At 36.2% G+C, this 26,770-nt stretch overlaps 1 protein-coding gene across 2 annotated transcripts; it reads right to left on the bottom strand.

Annotated features, from left to right (window-relative positions):
- Positions 1 to 916: 916 nt before the first annotated feature.
- On the bottom strand, positions 917 to 26,318 carry slc18a2 (solute carrier family 18 member 2). Of its 2 annotated transcripts, none has more exons than XM_053510141.1 (16): positions 26,231 to 26,318; positions 25,554 to 25,764; positions 20,418 to 20,748; positions 16,115 to 16,173; positions 14,948 to 15,031; positions 14,604 to 14,696; positions 14,335 to 14,424; positions 13,512 to 13,555; positions 11,420 to 11,480; positions 10,014 to 10,109; positions 9,243 to 9,321; positions 7,260 to 7,311; positions 6,470 to 6,533; positions 4,508 to 4,627; positions 3,790 to 3,923; positions 917 to 1,659 (listed from the first exon to the last, which is right to left on the bottom strand). In XM_053510141.1, exons 2-16 carry the CDS (start codon positions 25,684 to 25,686, stop codon positions 1,555 to 1,557), a joined length of 1,545 nt encoding a protein of 514 aa, XP_053366116.1. In that variant the 5' UTR covers positions 25,687 to 25,764; positions 26,231 to 26,318; the 3' UTR covers positions 917 to 1,554. The 2 variants fall into 2 exon arrangements, with proteins under 2 accessions (XP_053366116.1, XP_053366115.1); XM_053510140.1 differs by having other exon boundaries at positions 25,554 to 25,739.
- Positions 26,319 to 26,770: the final 452 nt, after the last annotated feature.

Raw genomic sequence — 26,770 nt, 5'->3', positions numbered from 1 at the left:
CACAAACAAGTTGAGCTTGAAGGCAACACTGAATGTAAACATCACATGAACTTCAGTTTGACTACGAATGTTTCTTCTCTTCCTCTCTTTCTACACTTTACTCAGTTTATGCTCGTTTTAGCATTTCGTATTACAAAATGAAACCTGACATGTGGTCTTTGTAAAACAGTCACCCCTCGGTATATAAAGAAAACATTGTAAGGCCATTTCGAGGTAAAATATAATTCGTTTTAGCCGAACATTTCCTCATTCCTTAACTTCCCCTTCCACAAAAAAACAGAGACAGAAATCAACCACTTTTGTGCCATGTGTAGCTGCGTTGCCTCCAAATAGTGCATTGTTCAAAATGTAACTCCTGTTGGATCTTTTTAAAATAGCTTCTTTATCTTTGAGGTTTTTAAGTGTATTTCATGGTGACCCTCAATTTTAAGGACATCATAGGTTCAATTTAAATTTAAAGCCACCATAGGGAATTTACTACAAAATAATGAATTCTCTCAGTTGATGGAAGGAAATGTAAAATAATATTCGAAGGAATTTTAAAATGGCAGCTGTTTCCATAATGTGGTGCCTTTTAAACAAGTTGTCTTTGTAAATGAAGAACATACAATCATGCTTGTAAGTGTTTAGGCATGTATTTTTGCCTCTGTACACCATTAAAATGGATTTCCCATGAAGCAATTAAGATTTGATTAAAGTACAGACTTTTACCTTCATTTCAAGGGATTTAATGAAATATTGCCTAAACAATTTTAGAATACAGCCATTTATTACCTGGCCTCAACTTTTCATTTCCTGAAGCTGACACTGAAGACAGAATGCAGAAAAGATTTGCATCCAGGTATAACATTTTTTTATGATTATATTGGTTTGTCCGATTACTTTTAAACCTGGAAAATGGAGGGATGTTAAAAAAAAGGCTGTCATTTTTTTATGCCTAGGTATAGCATTATTTAGTTAAACTCCTTGAATTTAAGCACAGAGACAAAACTATCCAAATTGTGTTGCTGTTTAAATACTTATGGACATGATTGTTTAACGTATATAAATCGAACCACTGGTCCTGGAGGTGTAAGGCCACAGTGCCAACCACTAAAAAGAAGATATTTTGATGGTAATGTGATGTTTTAATGAACTTGGGGTGGGGAAAAATATTGATCTGATAACCTTAAAACTTATTCACTAAACTATTTTTTTTCCTTATCTTACCATACTGCACACCGTCCCACCCCAATGTTTTTTTACTCGTTTCCTTCCCGACTTTAAAGACCCTGTTTCCGAATGTTTGACCCCACTGAGCATGTAGCTAAGGCTGTTGGTTTGATTCGATGTGCCACTTTCACTCTAATTTTAAAGGACAATGACAACGGCTTTGGTTTGAGCAGAAGAAACAACACTAAGTGTTAGGGACATATCCTCACAAGGTTCAGCCACATGGTTCTATTAAAAGTCCCTATACCTTCCTTTTAATACAGCAAAATAAACTCTAGAAAGACACATACAGTATACACAGCTAGGAGTTATGGGGTCAAAGGTCAGAGAGCGTAAAGGCATCTACTCTGGACTGTCCATGTCCATGTCATCTCCCATCTGATAGCTGGAGCCCTGGGTGGAGTAGGAACGTGTCCTCATCGAACAATTGACATCCATCAGGATGGCCTGAGAAAGAGACAAAAAACATGGAGAAGAAGAAAACAGTTATTTGATAATTCTATTAATTTATAGGTTCTTGTTGTTTCAGATCATAAAAAAACACACAACAGAAGTGCTACAGACTAATCAATCAAATCATCAATCAAAATTCTGTTGAGCAAAATTGCATTTAAAAATAAAGATGCAAAACGTTTATCCATACACATGAGTTACCACTGAATTTAATTTTAAACAGTAAAACCACTTTAAATTTAATCAAAATAAATTTGTATTTAAAACTGCATCAATTCTCTCATCCTCTGTCATATAATTTTTCTATATTTCATATAATCAGGTTCAAGTTTCTAGGAGAACTCTACTACTTTTTTTTTTTTTTAATTAAAAATCACACAATTTAAATTAACTTTTTTAAGTTAAATCCCTGCCAGCTTCAGTTATGTTTTCATCATTTTCATCCTGGAAAACACTGTTTCTTAAGAGTAGTTTCTTAAGATTTCTGAATTGTAGACACAATATATGTATATATACATAAAATCCTCTTCAGAGCCAATGTGGAGCCCTTGTTGAAAAAGAACACACGCCATGAAGCTTTGATCACGGCATGTATTTGAGAGCAAATGTGCGTGTCTGTTCCAATCAGCATCACTCTTTGATCTTTGCTGAAGGGCTTTCTGGGCAATCTTTTCGCTCGTATCTATTATGCAACATCATTTTCCATTTTGATCATATTTGATTATGTCAAAGGCTTTAAATCAGACAAAATAAAGACACTGGTAAAGTAACTTATTGCCTTTTGAAAGATTTGATTATTAAGATCAATTCACTTAGGATTAATATTAGCATGGTACTTACAGGAAAAAAAGCAAAAATGAATAAATGTTCTGTCCTTAAACCCTGTAAACCCTTTAAACACATCACTGTAAAAGGTCAAACTTTATAAAAAGTCAGCCCGTCACATGGAGCGCTGCCCTTCTCATTACCCATCTGATTCTACAGTACATGGCGAAATTTGTCTCCATTTCATTGTCTTTTAGTCAATTTATTTAAAATGCTTAGCAAATATCCTGTTCTGAAACCTATCATATTTAATTAGAATTGTGTACAGTAGCATTCTCTTACATGCTCTCTTGAATAACTATTCCAGTCTAGCTACAGTTTCAAATGAAAAAACTATTTGTGAATAGCTAATTCAAACCACTAGCTAGGTTTGCTAGCAACTAACACGCATTAATTTGTTTGAAATTAGTAATTATAACATCACAAATGTTGAAGAAAATATATTATTTATAAAAGTATCCAATGTGGCTGCCAAGCTATTTAAAAGTAGGGAAACATTTTTACATTTAAAACCAATACTGTGGGTGTGAAGAACAAAAATGACAGTTGCTAGCAATCTAGCTTCTTAAATTTTATACAGTTAAAACCATAATCTCGAATTGCTAGCAAACTAGTTAACATTGTTAAAAACAAGAGGTCACTGACTGTTTTGTAAATAAAAAAAAAAAATTTTGGCAGATTTTCCAAACTTATATGTATCTGTAATGCTAGAATTGCTACTTATAAAGATTTGCTAGCAAAGGTTAGCCACTGTGCCTCCAGGTAGAAGCTGTGATGTGATAAGATGGTGACATGGCTAGTGGCGATATGCCACTACAATATAATGTGGAAAATATGAAAAAAAATTTATTTCTATTTTTTTCATTAAAAATGGCCTAATATACAAATGTGTGCAAAATGCCCTAATAATTTGCTGTAAAGATTTCTACAACTACAAGTGACATAGGATTCTGCTTAAAACAAACTGGTCTCTTATTTCTTCATTGGATTAAATGACTTCATAAAACATACTTCATGCACACAGATACATTTACCCATATTTTCCACATGTACACATTTGAAGCCAAATACATTGTACAGTACATATGTTTGCACAACCATAGTCTAACATAAATAATCATTTAGGTCTACTCGTCTACTGTAAAAACCTCTATGCTATGTGTCACAGTTAATAGAAATTAATAGGAAAACTGTTTGTTTTTAAATATTTCTCTAAAAGATCAATATGGATTAATAAAATAACTGTACAGTAGAATAAACAATATTTTAACACAATACCACACCGTAAAAGGCTCTCACCATTTTTTCCTCGTTGGCTGGAGGGTTGCGGAGGAAGAAGCAAAGTGGAGCGAACAGGATGTCCACCACGCCAATGATAGTCATGAGCCAAGGGAACCCAATACTGCGTGCGATAGCTCCGCCGGCTGATGGGCCTGCACCATAAAAAATAATAATAACTCAATTACTTTCTTGAAACAATATATCCTGTGTTAATTCCTCATACACCAAATCAAATTTGTATATTCTATATTTAAACATTTTTACAGCAATATCAAATATATATCTACTATATATCCAACTATATTTTATTTATAGGGAAAAAAAAAAACTTTGGAACGTGAGTTTTGGGTGGGGTAAAAAAAAAAAAATCTCACAACTGCCAAAATAGACATCTCTTTTTGCTGTCAAAAAACATATCTTTTTATATTTCATTTTATGTTGTAGAATGTCAGCTACAAACAGCCATTCCCTTAAAAGCCACTTTTATTTTTGCTCTCTTAAAGTTATTTTAAGAAAATGTAGCTTGAAGCTGCAAAGCTAACAGCGGGGTCCCTAAAACTGGAGACTCCTTCCTAAAATGGCAAAACCTCAGAAAATGTCAGTATAGCAAGTGTTATTACAATAGAAATAATAATGTATAAGAAAGGGCATTGTAATTTGAACCTGTGATGTCTAGTTGTGTTTAAAGTCATTTTCCTACAATTCCTACTGTTTTTAGTTGAAATCGGCTTCTCACCAAAGGCAAAGCCCATGCAGAAGGCCACATCAGCAATGGCATACACGCTGCCGTATACAGAGACATGTCTCAGGTCCACCAAGTAGCCCATGATTGGCATCATAGAGGAGTCCACCATGCCTAGCACACACAGCAGAAGAATAGTAGTGAATTAGTGTGTCAAACTAATCGGTATAACACATGACCTAACAAATCTGACAAATTTAAATGTAGAATGAACAAGGTTAATGCTCCATGCTCCAATTTGGTCATTAATCACAAACACTTTTGCAATCAGCTGAGACAAACCTGTTGTAACTGGTATAAATGATTTTGTGTATGTATTAATTTAACTTGTATTAATGTTTATAATTATCTATCATAAAAAGTATCTATACATTAGTTAAATATAATATACGAGACTGGCTTACTGGACAGGAATTCTTATGAAGTATAATTTAAAAATGCTTGGGAGATAATCAGTGACACAAGGATGTGAAGCAGCCCAACATACACTCTTTTTAGAGTTTTAACATTGTTACCACCCAGAATGTAATTTATCTATACATATAATAAAACTGCATAGTTTATATTTTTGAAGAAATAACTTGCTTGGCTGTAATATAAGTAATAGAACATTGGATTTTTTTTTGTCTGTCTGTTTATTTGTGCATGCATCTCGTAAGAACTACAAAATGAATCTTAATGGGGTTTTCACAGTTGTATTTGGCTGAGCTTGTAGTAAAATACAGGCTTTGTTTTATCGCACTCGGCCCACATGAAGAGAAGATATGCTATCTGAATTTTAAATCAAAAATGCCCCCTTGTACCATAAAAAAATCTTCCTTGAAAAAATCATTAGTTCATCTCAAAATTCAACAGATGGCGCTGTACATTTTTAATATGTGCTTATGAGTGTGCAACTGAAACCTGCTCAATAAAAGCCATCTCATACATTCCTTCCGCGCACTTCATGGTAACGTGAAAATCTTAGTTCATTCCAAAATTCAACAGATGGCGGTGTGTATTTTTCAAAACGCACTTATGAGTGTGCAATGAAATTTAACGCAAACAAAGTCCCGGGCACATAATTAAAATCATGTCTTGAAGTGTTTTATTTATCTTATTCCACAACAGTTTGTTAATACCAAACTTTTTAATTTATTAAGGAATTGCAGTTTGCTAAACTGTGTTTAATGTTTCCCCTGCACCAGTGACTGTCTTATTTAGTTAAAAACTGTTTTAGGACCAAAAAAAAAAAAAAAACCTGCACACAAAATGCCTGTCATGTTATTAAGAAACTCCTTCCTGTGTTATAGCTTTATGTTCAACTGTAACTAAGGGCTGATACTGATCTTCTTTTGAAATTACTTAAACAAAAATTTTTTGACTGATTGATTTTACAAAAGTTCTACAAAAGTGATCTACAATCACAATCATTAAAAAAAACCATTTTGCTCTTGAAAATGAAGGGTCACCATTATCCTGACTCTAACTCACTCACTCATCATCTATCTATATCGCTTTATCCTGTATTCAGGGTCGCAGGGGACCTGTAGTCTATCCCAGGAGGCTTAGGGCACATCCTGGACAGGGGGCCAATCCATCGCAGACCATTATTTTTCCAGTTTTTAATAATGCGAATTTAAAAAAATATATTGAATGTCAGATTTAAAGAAACATTCGCTAGAGGGAGCATGTGATTGTTTCGGAATGCCCAGGGTTTCCTCCATTTTAAACCAAATATTAGGAATTCCAGCAATCTTAAATTAAATTTTACTTGATGCAGGACAATAATTTGATCCTTCTAAAACAAAGAAACATCTTTGTCATCCTTGCCAATCACATTGCTTTCATGTGGTCTGAACCGTAAAAAAAATATGGCAAGAAATTCCCTGAGAATTTTTGAAAAAGTGCCTTAATATAAAAAAGGAACAACTTAAATACAGAGCTATAAAGAAAATAAATCAATGTCCAGCTCACCAATCGCAAAACCGACCCCGAAGTTTGGCAGTATAAGTCCGTAGATGTCTTTCGCAAAAGGCACCTGTGAAGTTACAAATACAGAACGAATCCCAAATAAACAAGGTGAAAACAGATTTAGCCATAATAATAATAATGTAATCCTGGAGTGATGCAAACAGAGAGAAAGAAAGAGAAAGAGAGAGAGAGAGAGAGAGAGAGAGAGAGAACGAGAGATACAATGTCCTCTATAACCCCGTTGTTTTTTCCCAGGCCTTTTTAAGTCACTGTTCCCGACACCACACACACGATTATGCAGGGGTTAATCCAATAAACAATTTTAATGGAAAGGTCTGACGTCTTATCTGACAGGAAGTGGCCTGGGCAGAGAGTGAGAGAGAGTGAGAGAGAGTGAGAGAGAGAGAGAGAGAGAGAGTGATCCAGAGAGTCAGATCGCGTTTATGGACCCATTCCTTCTCTCTATCTCTATTCTCAAACCTCACTGCCTGTTTCTCCATTAATGACTAAATAATGTTTATGTTATGGTGAGTGGAGACTAATGCTAGTTTCCTGTGTTAAAGAGGTATTATGGGAAGGAAATAAAAATGACATACAGGTACATTAGGTCAAGCTTCTTTCTCCGCTCATTCTTCTGGTTGCTTAGAAAGTTCTAATGGAACATGCCTTTCTAAACCTTCCCAGTCGGAACAGTTTTATAAGATCAAGGCTGGTGATGAAAATGATTCCCCAAAAATGTAAATAAACAAACTATCCTAAATTATGTTTTTTTGTTAGTTTGTTTTTAACTTACACAGATAATGCTGATCCCAACCAGCAGCATTCCTATGAGCGAGCACAGCCATCTAAAGAATAAAAGAGAAGTAAGGAGAATAAAGAACATGACTGAAGTAAATAAATAGAGATAAAAACAATAATCAGAAATAAATTGCAAGGAACAGAAACTTATTTTTGTAAAAGCAATGCCAAACAGGAACATATATACAACCAAAGAGGATGCAGTCGAAGATAATATCTTCCATTCGAAAGCTTGTGTTATGTCTAACCTCAGGGGGCTAAAACTTTACCACGCACACATTTACATTTACATTTACATTTAGGCATTTGGCAGACGCTCTTATCCAGAGCGACTTACAAAAAGTGCTTTAAAGTCTACATCATTGGATACATACTTACATGCACACACACACACACACACACAGTTCGGACATATCTATGGAAAAGGAGGACAAAATGCCAGAGGGCAAACTAGCAAAGACATCAGAACAGAATGAATGTCAAGAGAAAACTACAAAATTTTGGATCTAATTTATTAATTCATTAATTACTTTAGAGCAAATTAATTCAATTGTGGTTTTAATTACCTTTCTCTACCTATTATCACATACAGTATGGCTGTACCATCAGAAAGACTGTATTACTGTATTTTATTTATTTATTTATTTTATTTTTAAAAAGCTTTTGGCTATCTATTTGCTAGTCATCTTTTTGCTACTTACTCTTTGTCTGTTAAATTCCCTATGTTGCGCAACATCCACATAGAACAAACCATCTTCATATAACATAGTCACTGTACATGCTCATACATAGAACAAGTCACACACCCCAAGGGTTCATTGACGGCCTTAAGCGTTGATTACGGTATGACCAGTGTCATGGTGAATTCATCTGTGAAAATGATTCCTTATGCTTATAGAAACACACTTTCACCATCTAAATGCTGGAATATTCCCGCTGCATTAGGAAAGACAAGATGTGATAACCATTTAGTACATTCAGGTTGTCAGCAGGCATCATTTTATTGCCGAGACCTAACAAAACTCAAGTTGTTTTCTTATGACGACATAGCTGTTTAATCCCAAACCTGTGCCTGACCATTTTGCATGTGGAAATGCTCTTACTTTAATAAACATAGTTGTGATTTCTACTGCCTTTTTTTTTTTTTTACCATGCATCTTTGTTATGTGTTTAAGTAATCTCCATTCATGATTTTTTTCAGACCACAGTTCTTCAACACTGTCCTTACAGGTTTTAATCATGTGTTGCACAGCTCTTAACCCAATTCCAGTCATTTCAAATCTCCTTCATTGTTTTTGGTGCTTGTTGCAGGCCTATAATTTGACCGTTCTGAAATGTTTTTTTGGGCCAGGCATATATAGGCGTATATAATGATATAATGAAGAGATAACGTTACAAAGCAAAACATATGCCCAGTATTGTTTTGTATTGTATGGGTTCTTCTTTTGTCTTGGAGCAGGGCTCCCAATGACTCTGGAGGTCTGGCACCAGGACATTGGCAGCGGTACCTTTGGGTGCTGTGGGTTGCAGGGTGGGGTCTCCATGGTTTGGAATTAAAAAATTATGGGAATACTTAGTCCCGGTTTGATGTTGACCATTCATATGCACACAAGGGGTGTTCACATCAAACCAGGACTAACTGTCCACTTAATTTTTTTGACAAGTTATACTTTATATAATTATATTGTGATTATATATTTTACATAAACACATTATGATTTCCAGTATCAGATTGTATGTGACCAGTCATGTGACCCACCACACTCATTCAGAAAGGTGCCACATACTACAGTACATGTAAAATGCAAAGCAAAATATGACATTGTCAATACAGATTTGCACTGTTGGTGGGTCTTTATTAAAAAGCAAATCTCGAAAAAGCTGAGGCGAAACTCATTTCAACTGCTGAATGGCTGTGGAAACAGATAGCAGGACGCAGAAGATAAGACGAGAAGAGAAAGATTCATTTCCTCCATACCTCCCCATTTTGTTAGCCAGAACAGCGAAGATATTCGTCCCGATCAGGTAAGAGATGCTGGCTGGCAAAAAGGCGACTCCTGAGAGAGAGGGAGAGACAGAGAGAGAGAGAAAGAGAGAGAGAGAGAGAGAGAGAGAGAGAGATGAGTGATCAGAACACATACAGACTAGGAGGAAGAGAAACAGAGAGGATGCAGGTTGTGATAAGACGGTGCCTTATCAGTCCGATCTCAGACCTGTTGGCCGTCTCTCAGGCGCAGTAATGAAGCTCCTCTCTCTCTTCCTCGCTCACGTTCTCTCTTTCCTCCTCTCTCTCTCTCTCTTCTTCCCTGCTCTCTGCTAGTGGCACTTCAATATCCTGCTATGCTTCTGATACCCCACAACCCTATAAACAACCACCACCCATTCTCTCTGCCACCTTCGTCTCCCCTATCTCCCCCTGTATCTCTTCCTAATATCTATCTCACACACACACACACACACACACACACTCAGAAGCACTCATACACACACCCAAATGATTGCCACAGAACAACACACAAATAATAATAAAAAATATATGGATTGTCATATGTCTTTTAATGACCTGAACAGTTTTGTGGTATTCATAAACTGAAATATGAAAATGAAAACTTTATATGTTTACTGATTGAAGCTATAAATTTGATATCTTCCATTGTTCATTTTGCACATCCCCTTTTTTGTGTCTTGTCAAAAAGCCACTCATGTTTGTGTGTGTGTGTTTGTGTGTGTGTGTGCATTTGCTCTCTACCTAGCTGCCATTTTCTGGCACACATAGTTTCCATCATCCAGATCGGCAGGGCGGGCTCCAGCATTGCGATGGCCATGTTAGCGAAACAAATAGACCCTGAAAGACACACATACACACACAGAGTGAGACACTTGTCTTCTGAAGACACATCCTTCTTTTGTCTTCCTGCCCTCCTCCCTTCTCCCTTATTTCTTTCGCCACACATAATACCCAGTATTAGCCGGCCCTCGACTCACGAGAGCTGCAATTCAAGTGGAGGATAGAGAGTGTGACACAGATGTGTTTCTCTGCCACTTCACTCTCTCTCTCTCTCTCTCTCTCTCTCTCACACACACTCACAGAGGTCCTTCGGCCTCTGTCCCTCTCACATGCATGCCGTCATACACTTGTCCACCCATCATTCCTCAATCGCTCAGTGATGACCCTTTTTATCATGCATCACCCCCCAACTCACAACACAATCTCACACACTCCACTGCGGTAATATCCTGCCTTGACCTTTCACATTTATTCAGTCCTCACAGAGAAGGTTGTGTTAAACTATATGACTCAGATATGGACTTGTGATGCAGGAATTGTTACAGTTCCTAATGTAGCATCACACACACGACATAATCATGTGTCTGATCCGTGAAACGTTACGCCAAAACGTAGCCCGATTTACATAAACCACACCCTGATTTAGCCTAATTTACATAAACCACACCCCAATTTACCCTAATTTACATAAACCACACCCTAATTTACTCTCATACAGTATAAATACACTGTATTTGATGGTCATGAGCCAATACGGTCTTTTAAGACTGTAGCATGTTAACCTGGGAGGGAAACATATATTTCATTGACTTAATGGTGCTTTTGTCAAAGTGGCTAAAATATTTTTTTTAATTGGTGTCTTTCACATAAAATAGCAAAAAAATTCTGTACAAAAGATGAACCACTTTCCAAGCTCATGCAGGTTTATAACTAGGCTTTTACTTTCACTGTAGAACTCGACTAGCTCAGATGTGAATGAATTGGGTCTTGATTTTTTTTTATTGCTGAGCCGAGTTTCCATCAAAAATGAATTATTACCTTTTTATCAAAGGCAGCATTAACTTTTCCAGCAATCTGGTATCAGATCAAACCTCCGGAGCCTTAGGAGCCAATGACCCTGTGACTGGTTTACACCACTTATGGGAGGTAATAGCCACTGCATAATCTGACCTGATCATCTATCTGACCTGATCATCTAGACATCGCAGTTTCGCCCTGGTCCACGCAAGCCAGATTATACTTCGAGACCTGCCTCAAAACTAATTAATATTGCCTACCCTTTGGAAAATGCAATTGTAATGACGTTGTTAATCACTTTACCCATGGGTGGTTTTAATGTAATGGCTGTATGTTAATATTGTACTGACCTGCTGCGATGAGGATATAAGGATCTCTCATGAGTGTCATCAGCGACGTGCCCTTTTGACTCTGAAATTGAAAGTAAAAAAAAAAAGATCATCTTAAAAAATTGTACATAGAGAAATTCGATTGATTTATTTTCATTGAATGTAAATCAAATTATTTATTGAAAATGATTATTTCCTGTTGAAACCCTCATGTTTTGCAACCGGGTTTGGCACCAACTCTCCATGCAGTGGCTGTTATACTGACTGTATGGTAAAGTGTCTTGCTGAAGGACCCAAGAGTGGCGGGGCTTGAACACCCGACCCTCCGATTAGCAACCCAGAGCCTCAACCACCTGATCCACAATTGCCCTGAAGTGTTGATAGGTAATATTCTTTGGAAATGTCATACACTTCAAATTCTCAGTTATTTGATTGAGTGATTTTATTTCATTAACTATAAAAAAAATTACAAAACGTTTGAGAGTCAACAGGGATGCAGTGCCAATTTTGCAGAAATTGCTTTACAAAACTATTTGTTCCCATCAGCAATGCAATCATTGCTCATAAACGGGTAATTTATTCAATTTGATTCATTTTATTGCAAGTTTCATCATCCAAGTAGCGTGCTTTGTAAATGCCACTGTGACAGCATCACCTGGCGACCAGAGATAATTACCCAGCCTGTTCTTATTACCCCGGCCCCCCTTTATTACACACACTGCTTATCTATGGACATATGCCATCACAAATTACACTCTGTCATTGTCTGCCACACGCTGTGACGGTTCACACCACACTAACGAAAGCCAAAAGTGATTGTACTAATGGATGAGCCGAGAGTTCACTGTGCCCTCCTCTTTTGTCTATCTCAGATCTTGATCTAGTCAGAAGAAGCATCTGGTGTATGTGTGGGAGGTCTGTCTCTCTGTACTACAGTAAAAAAAAAAAATCAATGGCTTTCAAACTGACTGGTGGAAATCCTGATGTTTATATGAAGTATAGGATATAAAAGTACAATTCCTCCCATCCTTTCTAGTTCTCAGTGTAGTAATAAAAACAAGAAGAATGCATTTCTGGCTTCTTGTAAATCAAAATGCTTGATCCAATGCTGAACAAACACAAGGCCAAGAAGTCCCAGTGGTCTTAAAGACAACTCATCCTCCTACGGTGATGGACAAGTGTATTAGAGAGAGAACTGGAGGATGCTGGAACTGGCATAACAATTAAAAAAGACAAATTCACAGCAGTAACATCTCTAATCTTTGGGGTTAAAGCTTTGTAATTGGAAACCAATCAGTGAAATTAATCTCTGACTCATCTCTATTACCCATTAAGACCCCTAAACCTAAAATCCAATAATGTAAACTTCAAAGCATTTTTGTAAGTCGGTCCGGATAAGAGCGTCTGCCAAATGCCTAAATGTGAATGTAAAATACGATCACTATGAAATACAAACATACACAGCACAAACAATACAAAATGTAAAACTTTGTCTTATAACATGAGCACTAATTACCCTAGTTAGGACAAAAAGTGTCAAACCTTGTGTATGTGACCTTACAATCGTCTTTTAAACTATGTACCATTATATCCATTGATTTGACTTTACCCCCCCCCCCCCAAAATAAATAAATAAATAAATAAATAAATTAAAAAAATAATAACCAACACTGATTCCCTGCAGGTCCAGTATTGCCAATGAATATGTGTTTATTATGTTTATGTTATTCTATTGGCTGCTGGCCCACAATATTTGCACCGAATTTCTTCTCAAGACATACACCTCCGCTTCACAATTATGCATACTAATTTATTTTTGTATGTGCATATACACGTAGTACTTCTGTATATTTGGTTCATTTTATTGCATACCCCCCCACCCAAACCCTAAATACTTGTGTTTGTTTCAGCTTCACTACTGTTTATTGTCTGTTGTCTGTTACTGTGTAATTCAATGCTGCTGCAGAGCTGCAATCTCCCTCAGGATTAATAAAGATGTATCTTATCTTCTTCTTACATCAAGATAAAGTTTAGTCCATTACCTAGGGACTTTCAGCTCAGATGCAGAGTGTTCTAAACAACAACAACAACAACAATAATGTTCATTACTCACCTCTGGTTCAACTTTAGAAGGCTGAAGCACAAACAGCTGCAGAGCTGAGTGTAAAAAAAACAAAAACATATGATGTAATATTAAATTATATGAACAAATCCATTTTGCCCTGAGCACCTCCTAAAAGCTGTAGTTAGGAGGTTAGGAAAGTTATTATTATTTTTCAATTCAGTTTTAAATAGTGATCCATGCAGACAATATTTTAAAGGAAAAGAATAAGAAATTTATCTGGGATTTAATTCATTCATTTTTCAGTTAGGCCTTTTGTCATGTCTACATATGTTAATCCATCATCCCATGCATCTAGGAACCTCTGTAGTCCAACTAAGGACTGTGGAGGCCCAATGGTGATTACTGTTGTTTTTATTCCTGTTTTATGACCGTTTAGGACCTCCAGTCAACATGCACACAGGCTTTCACACACTACGCCCAATTTGAGAATGTCAGTTAGCCTAATCTGCATGTCTTTGGACTGTGGGAGGAAACCCGGAGGAAACCCACCAAGCACACAGAGTATATGCAAACTCTATGCACAAAGAACCAAGGCAGGGATCGAACTCGTAAACTGGAGGTCCAAGGCAACAGGGCTAAGCATTATGTGGCCGTGCTGCCATATACATTACAGTATGTTGATGAATATGATTAATATATAATGTAATGTAGCTTTGCTTGATTCTGGTGCATTGTTAAATGTTAAATAATAATAATAATGCTTGGTAGATTATTTACATTTCTAATTTGTGAATCAGAAATAGTAAACATCATCATTCAGAACAATTTTTGATAATTAACAATAAAAACCTTTAACTGAGTTTTAACTCACCTCCATCCAGCACTGCAAGAACAGCCAGTACGAGGAAAGGAGCTGTTTTACCTACAAACTCGTACATCACACTGCCAAATGGTGGGCCAACTGTCTCACACACACACACACACACACACACACACACACACACACACACACACATAATTATTATTCTCTCATAGATCGTGAGAAGTCCTGATTCACTTTGTCTAAACACACACACACACACACACACACACACACACACACACACACACACACTATTAATGTTAAATGTTAATACAAACCAAGTACTCCCATAGCAAGTCCTCCCAGAGCTATACCAATTGCATTTCCTCTCTGCTCATCGTCTGTATACACGCTTGCCAGCATTCCCATACCTGCACACACACACACACACACACACACGCACACACACACACACAGATAAATTTATGGCCCCAATTTCCAGAGTGACTTACAGAAGTTTCTATCAATAAAAATGTCCTGAGATTGATTCTCTGGGTCACGTACCAAACATACTGACAGTCTTAAAACTCTGATAGGAGGTAAAAAACACCCCCCAAAAATTACATTAAACTTAAATTTAAGTACTATACATATGCATATGTGGTTTTAAATGTTCACGTACCTGCCACCGAGGAGCATGAAGAGCCGACACCCTGCATGGACCTGGCCACAAACAGCAGCGCGTAGCTCGACGAGAAGGCAAACACTAAACAATGATTATGATTATTTAATCATTATAATATATAAGATATTATATTACTACAGGATCACTACCTTCCATATATTGTGTGTATAAAGAAAAGTGATGAAATAAAGGGGAAAAAACAACATTAAGTGTGTTAAGTGAAGACAGAAATGATTTACTTTGTTTTTTTTTAATCTTCATTAAACTATTTAGCTTAACTGGAACAAAAAGTGAGTCAATCCTCATTGAGCCCCCAAGTTAAACAGAAATTAACATCTTTGTAGCCTGTACAAAGAACGGTTTTGGTCTTTATAGCCAGATTTTCCCTCCATGACAACTGTACATGTGTGTGAATTTTTATGTAATTCATGATTAAGACCATATGTCTGTATGCCACACTGTATGTCAGCATGGCAGATTTGAGCGACAGCTTCATGGCAGGTGTCAAACCGCTAGTTGTCTGCTTTGCGTCACTTTAGCTAACCAGCTAACTGTTATTATAGCTTAACCTACCACAAGGAATATAAGAGTGGACAAGGGATGACATGTAGGGTATGGATGATGGAGTTCAATCAAATGCAAAGTAACGCTAGCATATGAATTAACATTAGCTACCTTAGCATTTTAGCTAAGCTAGCAAGCTCGTTGCAACTGAAGTTAGTAGGTGTGTTCTAATCATAGCTGGGCCCTGTTCATTCCACCCATTTACCCATTTATGGATAAACTGGTGTTTAGGTGTCAGCTCATGTCAAATGGCAACAACCAGAGCTCCCACAGTTGAGCTTCAAAACTGCCCTTCAGATAACCTATGAATGATGTCACCAAGGGTTTATACAATCCATTTATAAAGTCTGTGGTCAGAAGTACTGTATTAACCATGCCAGGAATATAAGGAAATGTCCCCCTTAGCATAACAGAACCATTGAATTGTTTTTGAATTTGTCATCTGTCTGTCTGGTAATCTTTTTAGACTTCACATGCAAAGTGCTCTTTTCAAAAGATGATGTATATGATATGATATGATATGATATGTAAGTTATGATTTATGTTTATTAACATTACCTTGTGATAGATCAGTTTGGTGAAAAGTCGTCAAGCACTTACCGATTGTTGAGAGGAACATGATGCAGAATCCAGCAAACATTGGGATCTGGTAGCCTATTCTGCAAAACATTGTTCATGTGAGTGTTCATAGGAATACCAATATTGTCGAAATGTGACAACTTAACAGTGCCATAACAGCATCACAGCCAGACTATTCACAAAAACATATTTAAATAGACAAAACACTACATTAATAACACTTAGAATGGACACTGGTGTTGCAGGACTGCTAAAATAGGTTTCTACCCATGAAATAGGACATTTAACAAATACCTGTTCGTTGTAGAAAACAGATAATATTTAACACAATAATTCAAGCTCAAATGTTATCTAAAATCTGGGTGTCTAGACCCGTAACTCGCTGGGTACTCAAAACTATATTTATGGTGTGCAGAATATCTAACTTTATAAAATGAAGTTTGTTTAAATATGCTAATGGTATACTTCTTTTAAACAAAAAAATAAGTATGTACAGTATGTATGCTTTTAGTTTATGATTTATGTACTTATTGGAGATACTTAAGTATAAAATCTGTTGTTTTTCTTATGCAATTTATTTTAAAACAACAACAAAAAATCCCCCACGAGAAAAATGCAGCAGCTCCTCTCGAAAATTAGTTCCAACATCCCTGAATCTGAACAACAATACAGATGAGCTAAAGGCTGCTACTAAATCAACCTGGTCTTCAACAATAACACCTCAGTGTGACATGTTGATCGCCTTCATAGCATGCTGTATTGTGATAAAGGAGCCCTGGCCAAGTATTGAGTGCATAAATGAATGTACTTTTCAGGACATTTTTATATTCTAAATCCTTTTTTGATTGACCTTAGGAAGTATTCTAATACAGTGGAACCTCGGATTACGAGTAATGCGGTTTATGAGTGTTCCGCAAGATAAGCAAAGATTTTTAATAAAATTTGACTTGCAAAACGAGCATTGTCTTGGTTTACGAGGCCCGAGGTTACATGTTTCACGCATGCGCTTCTTGTTTTGACGCCGAGCGTCACGTGATCACAACTCAGCCAACGTTTTTTCTCTCTCTTGCGCTGCGGAATCGTCTCCCCTGCTGGGTCTTAGTGCTCGTCTCTTACTGGTATAATCAACATCCATGCACGCGTATACTGTTTACTATAACACGATGACCCTGTGTGTGTGTAAAACATATTTTATTTTGTTTTCGGAAGTGCATGTGTACAGTGTGTGTACTGTTTCTTATAACACACGTGTGTGTGCGCGAGTAAAGCAAAAGAAATTCTCAATACAGAGGTTAAAAATCTATTATCTTCCTCGCGGTGTGCGCGCGCGCGCGAGCGTGATTTGACACTGTGCTGGCTGTGTGTGTGTGGGTGTGTGTGAAACCCCTATTCACAAACACACACACAAGCGCGCACAGAAATAAAGGCAAGAGACACACACTCTGCTCTCCGAAGAAACTCTGTCGCAAATCTTTTCAGAGGTAAGGTGCTGGTTCATTTGTTTGTTTGTTTTACTTTACAGCAGTGATTCTGTTAGTTTGCGCTCACACGAGTGTCATTAGCGATGTTTATTGCTAATTTCAGATAAAACAGTGTAGAAGAGACACTTTGAGAGAGACATTGATTTATGACCGCTGTTTACGGGAGTGTAATCCAGTGTGGGAGATGCATTGTGGGTAATCCAGTCCGGTGTGTGTGAACGCGAATGCGAGATTTAAGTTAGGATATTGAGCCTGAGTTTTGTTCTTCAGTAGTTTTTTTGTTGGATTTAAGAGTAGGATCCACCCGAAAGTTTGTACTATAACCTGACAATGCAGAAAATAAAAGAACAGGCATCAAGCAGTTTGTCCATCTCATCATTACACGAGCATGGATTAACGAGCTGTTACGCTGTCGCGAGCAACATAAAAAAAAAAAAGCAGAGAAGCTTTAATAATTTAGAGGAGAACAACAGTCTTTCCGTTAATGTGCGTGTGTGTTTAAACGAGAGAAGAAAGTTTTAATGTGTAAGATGAGGAGGGGGAGACAGGAGGGCCTGAAAACAAGAGTCTGTTGTTTGCTTTTGTTTGTTTTCCAGACGCTCCAGTGTAACGCTTTAAATGCTGTTTTCTCCTAAATGACTGCAATAATGCACAGGATAGATTAAACTGCATTGTATTAATAAATAGTACGCAGTAACTGCAATAAATTAAATGTTGTACACGGACATATTTACTCGTTGGAATTTCAGCTGAGAAGACACGGCCCGGTACACTAATGAGTAGAAGAGGTTTAAATGTGATTTATGTTACTCTAAGTGGACTCATTTCCTCTTGGGTGTATCCATCAAGCAAAGTAGGTTTATTTACGTTTGTAACATGTAGAGAGGTACACCCTATTTATGGGCAGTAAGGAATTGATTTTGAAGAGAATGCATGACACACAATTCTAATATCAATCTTCATGGTCAAGATTGTGTTCATACTACAGTATGTGTTTTGTTTGAACTGCAGTATCAATCTAAGTTGTTATAATTTAGCTGCTGTGCAACATTTGTTTGAAAATTGCATTTTTAAGAAAATAAATATATTCTTAATAGTCAATATAGCTTGTAAATTTTTATATGCATTATCAATGGTAATGTTTATTAGTTATACTTAAAGTACAGTTACAGGAATATTTTAAATATAGAAAGTTATAGCTAAATAGAAACCACATTCTATACTTTAAATAACAAAGATTTAGCTGCAAGTATGTATGATGTTTATCTAAAGAAAATTTGGAATGACTGTGCATTATTGCAGTCATTTTTTTGTGCAACTTCAAGCATGCAACTAGTTCACATTCAGGTACATTTTTACCCACTTTTTAGTTTATAAAAGTATACTTTGACGTATCCTCTCAGTAAGCTACTAATTTAGCAGTTTTATACTGTATACTTGCAGTATAAAACTACTGAGAGGATAAATCAAAGTATACTTTTATAAGCTAAAAAGTGGGCTAGAAGTACATACAGTAACTTGTACCTATCCAAGTTTAGTTATAGTATACTTCATAGTATAGTTGCAGTACAAAATGTACCTAAATGTAAACTAATTGCATGCTTGAGGTTCCCCCCTTGACGTTGCACAAAAGAATAAAAGAAAAAATATATACTTAAAAAGTATACTTTTTATAAACTAAATATTTCCACTTACTACATAAAGTATACCTGGAAAATGTGCTTAAATTTTATTTAATTTTACTTAATGAAATTTAAGTATACGTCTGGGAAGGGTAAATCACTAAAAAAAAATTTATAATGCCTTTTAGTGAATTTCTGTCGAAGTGTTGATATTCAAAGTCTGGTTTTGAGATAAACTAAACATAATAGAACTATCCTGGTATTAGATGGGTCTGTTTTTGAGCGCTGATGTGTCATGTATAATTTACAGTGTTGATACAGGCAGTGAAACAGATAAGCAAACTGTTACAACACTACAACAATAAGTTACAGCTTCATTGCATGGCTGTTTCCATTATAATTCATTTGGACAAAGCTTATTTGATGCATAAAGTTCCTTAATGGTATATGGATAGTTTTAGGAAGGGAGGGAAACATGAGATAAAAAAAGGAACATTTTGCTAATTTTTTTTATTCTTTCTAAATTTTCTTTTAATGTTTTTTTTCTTTAAAAAATGAATGTGTGATTATCTGCATTGTGTTTACTTGAATTTCACTAGTCTATATTTCCATCAATGCAACTTTAACTTAAAACTAAAAGTTAAAAAATAAAATTTACAAGAGGCAAGATTTTAGATGTTTTAAAAGATCAAACACCCTTAAACCTTATATCAGTTATTATTATTATTATTATTATTATTATTATTATCATCAGTGATCCTTATTATATACCCATACAAAGATCATGATTGTGACTCTGGAATGCAAGGTAAGTCATCTGTCAATTTTGCAGAAAGCATACACATGTATGAAGTCAAACTCTGAGTTTAAATGGACCGAACAGCAAACATTATGACAAAATGAAAAAACATGTAAAAATAAATAAGCTTGCTTTCCCCCCCAATTAAACTATATATTTTTTATCATTGTTTAGATATGTTTATCCAAACTATAATAATCCTGTTGTTGTATTTATCAATCCTAACTAGTAATGATAAGTTAATCAAAAATCTTACTGTACATACAGTACCCCTTACAAATTTAACAAACAAGGAGTTGGCTAGTCACTTCTTGGGGGTCCTGGTAATATTTAAGTTTCTGGGTTGCACACCGATTGTGAGATGTCTTAAGTGTGATGTGTCTTTGTGTCTGAGTAAGTGTGTGAGTTTCTGGATTGCTCACTTGTTGGTAAGAGGTCCTATAAATGGGTTGGTGATGAGCTGCACGGTGGCCTTTGAGGCAAACAGAAGACCCACTTTCACATTCTCATTTAAGAGCTGCTTGTCCGCTCTCGGGCAGTCAGAGGCATTGGAAGCTGGGGTCGGGGTCGGAGGCAAGGTCACGCCTGGGGTGCTGACCTGCGGGACGAGGTTGGTCAGCCGAGTGGTGTTGTCGTAAAGAGAGACGATGGTTTGGAAGGTTCCAGATGGAGACTGAGAGGAGACGGAGTGGTTCCTAAGTGCAGTGGAAGCCTCATCGTCTACGGTGTACAGGTAGCTGGGGATGATGGGTACTGTCAGGTGAGAGAGGTGTGTGAGTGGCAAGACAGAAACGTCCATGTCAGCAAATCTGTCGTTAACTATAAATGTTATTTATTGGAACGATTAGTTTAAATGTAATAGATTTAGACTAACCAATGATAACTTTGTGAATATAAAACGTTAATGCTGTACAGTATTTTCACACCAAAAACAAGCAAGATAGGAAACTACAGTTTCACAAGTGTTGTGTAAACATAAGAAAAGTTGAAGCTCAGCTTTATTTGTGGTCATAAAAGAGCCATCACAGAGGAACTACACAATACCTGGCGTAGATGAAGTAATGAACAGCATTGCACAATGTACAGTTTCAGTCTGAACTTGACATACACTCATCATGATCTAATACCATATCATGACAATTTGGGGCTTGCAATTGGTTATTGAAGTGGTCTTCTCTGGGGCAGAATGATTGCACAACAAATATATTTTCATAGAAGTATCCCAGACAAATTTGGTGCATATGTTTTATTTTATTTATTATTATTATTATTTTTTTTAGATCAACACTGTAAAAATTTTACATATAAAAACATGCATACAGAATAACTAGTATTACCTTAAGCATGTTTTACCTTAAGCAGATGCTTTTGGTAGCCACTGATGTGTGTTTGGGCTCACTGTCTTGTTGGAACTCTCCATTTTGTCTTAGTTTTAAACTTCTAGCTGATAATTTGATGTTATGCTGAAGAAGTAGTCCTCCTTCTTTATTATTAGATACACTTTCTTCAATCCCAGTTCCACTGGCAGCTAAAAAGTCCCAAAGCATAATGCTACCACCACCACTAGTCTTAGCAGCTGTTATAATGTTTTTTGGGGTTGAACACCTTGTTTAAATTTGCCTCTGGTCAAAATCGTCCTCCAGATGGCTTTTGTTTTGTCCAGTTGGTCATCTACAATCTGTATCTTGGCTCGAGTGTAGACACGGACACTGGTGTTCTAGCAGCTTCCAGTTGATGTTGGCACAGAGAAGCTACCAGCTGTAGTCAATCATGATCACTAACAGGAAGTTGAGAGAGCCTTGGGCTTGGGAAATTGGAAAACATTTTTGGACTTTCCTTATACTGATCTCCAAGTTGCACACTGGTCTACACATTTTTGGAAATTATTGACCTCTATGCTAGAAATCTATGCTAGAACTGTGCTAATTCTTACATATTTTGATTAAATGAATTAGAAAACAGGTGAGGAAGGTGCTGGTTGGCTAAAGTTTTCAAGTTATTTTATAATAAAGATTTATACAGATCTGTATATTTGCCTACAAGGGAGGGGAACGTCTGATGTCCATGATGCCTCATAATTTCCCGAGGAAGAACAGTAGCACAATGAAGTTTAACAATTAACACATGGTGTGTTTATGCATTTATTTTCACTTTCAGACTAAAGATTATTACCGAACTGTAATTTATTTGTCTTTTATTGCAGAGAACATTTGTCTTGGCCAGACCTTCACATCTTACAGTCACATCTTCCGGCTTGTGAAAGTGTCAACGCCCAACATTTCCAAGGAGCAGTTGTGGGATATTTTCCCTCAGAAACCAAAATGTCTCGAAAGTGTTTCAACAACGCTGATAACTTTTGCTACATTTGTGCCAAGGTTACATTTGCAAGAGATGCATTACATGTGCAACTTATGATTGGCTTAATGGCTAAACCTTAAGCAGTGTGACGTCAGGATCTCTATTTTCCGTGATTGGCAAAAATATAATTGAATAATTTTGTATATTAAATAAAAAAATATATTTTGAGATTTTATCTTAATAGTCTGTCTATAAATATAAATATATATATCGATCGGTGTGGCGTTTCAGTATTCTCATTGCTATGTCACATTCTGCAGAAAAGTTATAATCGCGCACCCTCTTGTCATTTAGAATTATTTTGATCTGAAGCTATATCTTGGAACCTGGAGCCGATTAACACTCAGGTTTTAATTTTTTACTTAAATAGTGCCCCAATTCTGGTAAAATTGACCTATTCTCATTTCCGTCTAATCTTGACACTATTTTGATTTAAGTCCCAAAATGCATTAAAACTTGTGGTCCAAATTCTTGAACTTTTTATGTATTAAATATAAATGTTAATATAAATGTATTTTATATAAATGTATTATTGTAATTATTCTGCCCCAGAAAAAGACCAGAAATCTTTAAAACATTTTACAGTACATTATGTTGAGATGACATTTATGTTCATAAGGACTGTATGTAAACTTCTAACCACATCTATATATGATAAATAATGGCTTTTTCTTCTTTTAATATTCTGTTAACATTTACAGTACATAAAACAAAATATGCGCTTTAAGGACTATGAGCCTTGCCTAAATCCTAAGCTTTGAACCTGCTATTATCCATACATTAGAATAGACCACTAACTGCTCAGCTACCACTAGCCATACATACACTATCGTTCCAAAGTCTGGGGTCACTCGCAAATTTCTTTGTTTTTGTTTAGTGATTTATTTTTTTAAATTCTACAACAATACTGGGGATTTCAAAACTATAAAATAACACATATGGAATTAGGTAATTACGTTTAATAATTAGAGGCGTTATGAAGTCTTTACAGAGCAGAAGTAGCAGAAACATCTCAATATCAACTGTTCAAAGGAGATTAATGCATTTTTTGGACGCCTTCATCATTCCTTTACAATGAAGTTAGAAAGTGAACCCAAGATTTTAAACAGTATCCTCCATATGTCTGATATCCAGACATTTTATACGTAGGATAAGAGGAAAAAACAGGCTCTGTTTTGTTCTTATCCACTTGCCCCAAGCTGCTTTAAAAATATGATTTAAAGCTGTTTCGTTTGTAATTCCTGGAGAATATTTGCAGGTTTGGGGCGATGTCATGATTTTCATGAACATCCTGTGTCTCTGATACACATGCATGAATTTAAATACTTTTAATGGCAGTTATGATACAGAAGCAGACATGATAAAATCAGTTTGGTGATTAATGTTCTGTGCTTTAAGCCAAGCAACAAAAGCAGTGTAATGTTTCACGTAATATAATGCTCTGTTGGCATTCCATTAAAAAAGTAATAGCTTACATAATAAACTTCTAGTCAGTATGGTCTGCCTTAATCAGTTTATTAGTGCAGAATATACAGTTCTATCGGACAGTTAATAGCTGAAAACCTACAGTGACTTAAATTATTATTTTATAAACCAGCTACTTTATGCAGAAACATGCAGACAGGTAATGAACATAAAGTGTAAGACGTTCAGCCACAGTGAACCACCAGAATACCTTCATTGCGCATTGACATTGATTCTAAAATGTCTGGAACTGTATTGGAAAATTAGACACAGTGCTATGTTCTTGGTAGTGAAAAGCACTTTCTAAAATATCACTCTAAAATCTCTTTTAAGTCTTCACATGGGTTTAAATCTGGTAAATGTGAATGTTATAGTATGTGATTTACATAAATGCTCTTTCACGTCAAACCCTGGCGGTGGAGTCTTCCTGGAACAGATCACACCCATTAGGATAGATATGTCCCATCAAAGAATAAAGATAATCCGCCAGAAGAACCTTATATTTAATAAGATTGAATTTAGACTTTGTGTTTTACGTTTAAATGGCCTTCTTTCTAGTAATAGATTTTGAAAAGAGCAATAAAATCAAGGCCATTAAAACAGCTACTAACAACATACTCTATTTTCAATATTTTATTATTTATTATCAAGTTATGACACTGTTTTACTCACTTATTCATCGTCTATACCGTTTAATGCTATTCACAGTGCGTGGTACACCCTGGACAAAGTGCCAATTTATTGGAGTGCACACACACTACAGGCAATTTGGGGGAGAACATGCAAACTTCATATACACAGAGGTAGGAATCGAACCTGCGCAGGAATTGAACCTGGACGTGCAAAGTGACAGTGCACCAAGCCACTAAGCCATTGTGCCGCCCTTAATATCATTTTAGTTCATATTTTTACTTGCTAATAACATATTTAGTTGGTAGTTCAGTTCAATGTGTTTGTGTTTTTTATAGATGATACAGTACAATGTTTAATCCTTTTGTTCATTTACGACAAGCTTTTCAAATGCAGACAAATTAACACATTTAAGTGGTGCTGTTGATTGGTGTGATTGGTCATGTAACTGAATTATTTAGTCCAAGCCACTACAGTATATCGAGTTTGACACCATTGTTTTAAGGGTACAAGTAGATGCCAGTAAACTTAATACACCTCCCATAAACCAAATACACCTCCCATAAACCCAAACCTCACTATGCTACAGCATAATTGCCACTGGTTTCCTTCAATCTGTCAGATTTTTAACAATGCAAGATCATAATAATCATAATTCTTTAAAATATTATTGATTGATTCTGTGTGATTTGAGTGTCATTAATAAAACCTTAATCATAGGTAAAGAAACATTATTTTATAGCCAATATCATCTTACAATTATAGTCCAGGTGGAATTTTTTTGTATCCGTTTCATAATTATAATTATAATTATTGCCAACTTTTCCGTCATCAAATCAGCAAGCGTTTTTTTTAGTTTTTTTTTTAGAAACAGATTACAGACTAGGCTGTGTAAATATAACCCAGCTGATTAACTGTGAGACTCATCATGAAATGACATGTCTCTGGAGGACTGAAACCTGCTTGTGTGCCTTACTGTCTTGCCCACTCCCCAGGACATTAACGAGATTAACACATCCCTAGATAGTTTTTCACAGTCTAAATAGTTTCCCCCCAGAGCAAAGCGTTTATCTCCATGATACAGGTGGACATACAGGTTTACTCACCAACCACCGTCAACAGCATGTTATCCAATAGCAAAGCAATAAAAACGATGAGCAGGATAAGCCTCCTGGACTGTCTCTCTTCCCTCAGCCATGTCAGTAAACTGAAATCTCTAAGAGCATCAAGTAGTCCCATCGTAATGACATCCAAAAGAGCGGAGAGGGCAAAAAAGGAGAGGGAGACGTGCCCTGTGAGGAATAAGCAGTGCAGTCACTATGGATAAATAATAATAATAATTAAATAATAATAATAATAATAATAATAATAATAATTAAAAGAATTGATGCATTTTATGTTGTGTATTTTGGTTTCAGATGGAGGTGGATTTGATAAAAAGTAAGAATGGAAGTAAGAAATTGCTAAATAGGTTAAGAAAGTATTCGGATAAATCTAGTAAAATCTAGTCTAAACATTAAGGTTAAAACATGTTATTATTATTATTAAAAATAATAATAATAATTAATTAGGCTAGATTTAACAAAAAGTAAAAACTAAAATGACAAATTTGTGAAAATAGATTAATTCAGAAAAACCAATAATCTGACTTAAATCTAATCTACATATAAAACATGATGTGAAAGCATAATATTAATAATAATAATAATAATAATAGTAATAATATTAGGAGCAGTCTGTCTCTGAATCGCTCTCTCCTCAGATCACACTGCACTAATCTCACCTTAGATGCTCATTTATCCCGCAGTCAGCCGGTGCGGTGTCTCGCGGTGAAGAGCGGCGGGGTACAGAGCGCTGCACGCAGAGCGCTTTACTCACCGGACTGCCGCCGCCGCCGCCGTCGCTGCTGCTGTGGCCGCTCGTGACGTCACGCCCAAGAAAAGCGGGTGTGCGCGCCGGTCCCGAAATCTGCGCGCGTGCGTGCAAGTAAATAAGAAGGACCAATGCGAAATGTTCAGACGCGTGTCGAGGCGCTCATTGGATACGCGCGCGCAATAAAATCAATAAAATAATACTCTTTATATAGAACGTGTTATTTGGCCAGATTAAACACCGTGCTTCTCTGAAATCCTCAGTGATTACTAACTACCGTGTTTGTCATGTTTTTGATTATTTAAATCTTAAAAATGTTAATGTTTATAGGCTCAACATTCGTGCATGAATTTAACTAACTTTTTAAAGAGAGAGAGCGATAGAGAGAGAGAGAGAGAGAGTTTCGTAAGATCAAGAGCAGAGATGGCAAAAAAGCAGAACGAGACACGTG

Source organism: Clarias gariepinus, chromosome 13, assembly GCF_024256425.1.
Source record: "Clarias gariepinus isolate MV-2021 ecotype Netherlands chromosome 13, CGAR_prim_01v2, whole genome shotgun sequence".
Lineage (NCBI taxonomy): Eukaryota > Metazoa > Chordata > Actinopteri > Siluriformes > Clariidae > Clarias > Clarias gariepinus.
This window is presented reverse-complemented; position numbering and strand designations above follow the sequence as displayed.

Bases quoted from the DNA above. Each gene is read 5' to 3' on its own strand.
- slc18a2 (XM_053510141.1), bottom strand. From the start codon at position 25,686: ATGGGACTACTTGATGCTCTTAGAGATTTCAGTTTACTGACATGGCTG. The intron at 4,628-6,469 runs GTGAGCTGGACA...TGTGTGTGCTAG, and splicing joins CGGGGTCGGTTTTGCGATTG to GCATGGTGGACTCCTCTATG. The intron at 3,924-4,507 runs GTGAGAAGCCGA...TTTATGGTGCAG, and splicing joins CTGCATGGGCTTTGCCTTTG to GCCCATCAGCCGGCGGAGCT.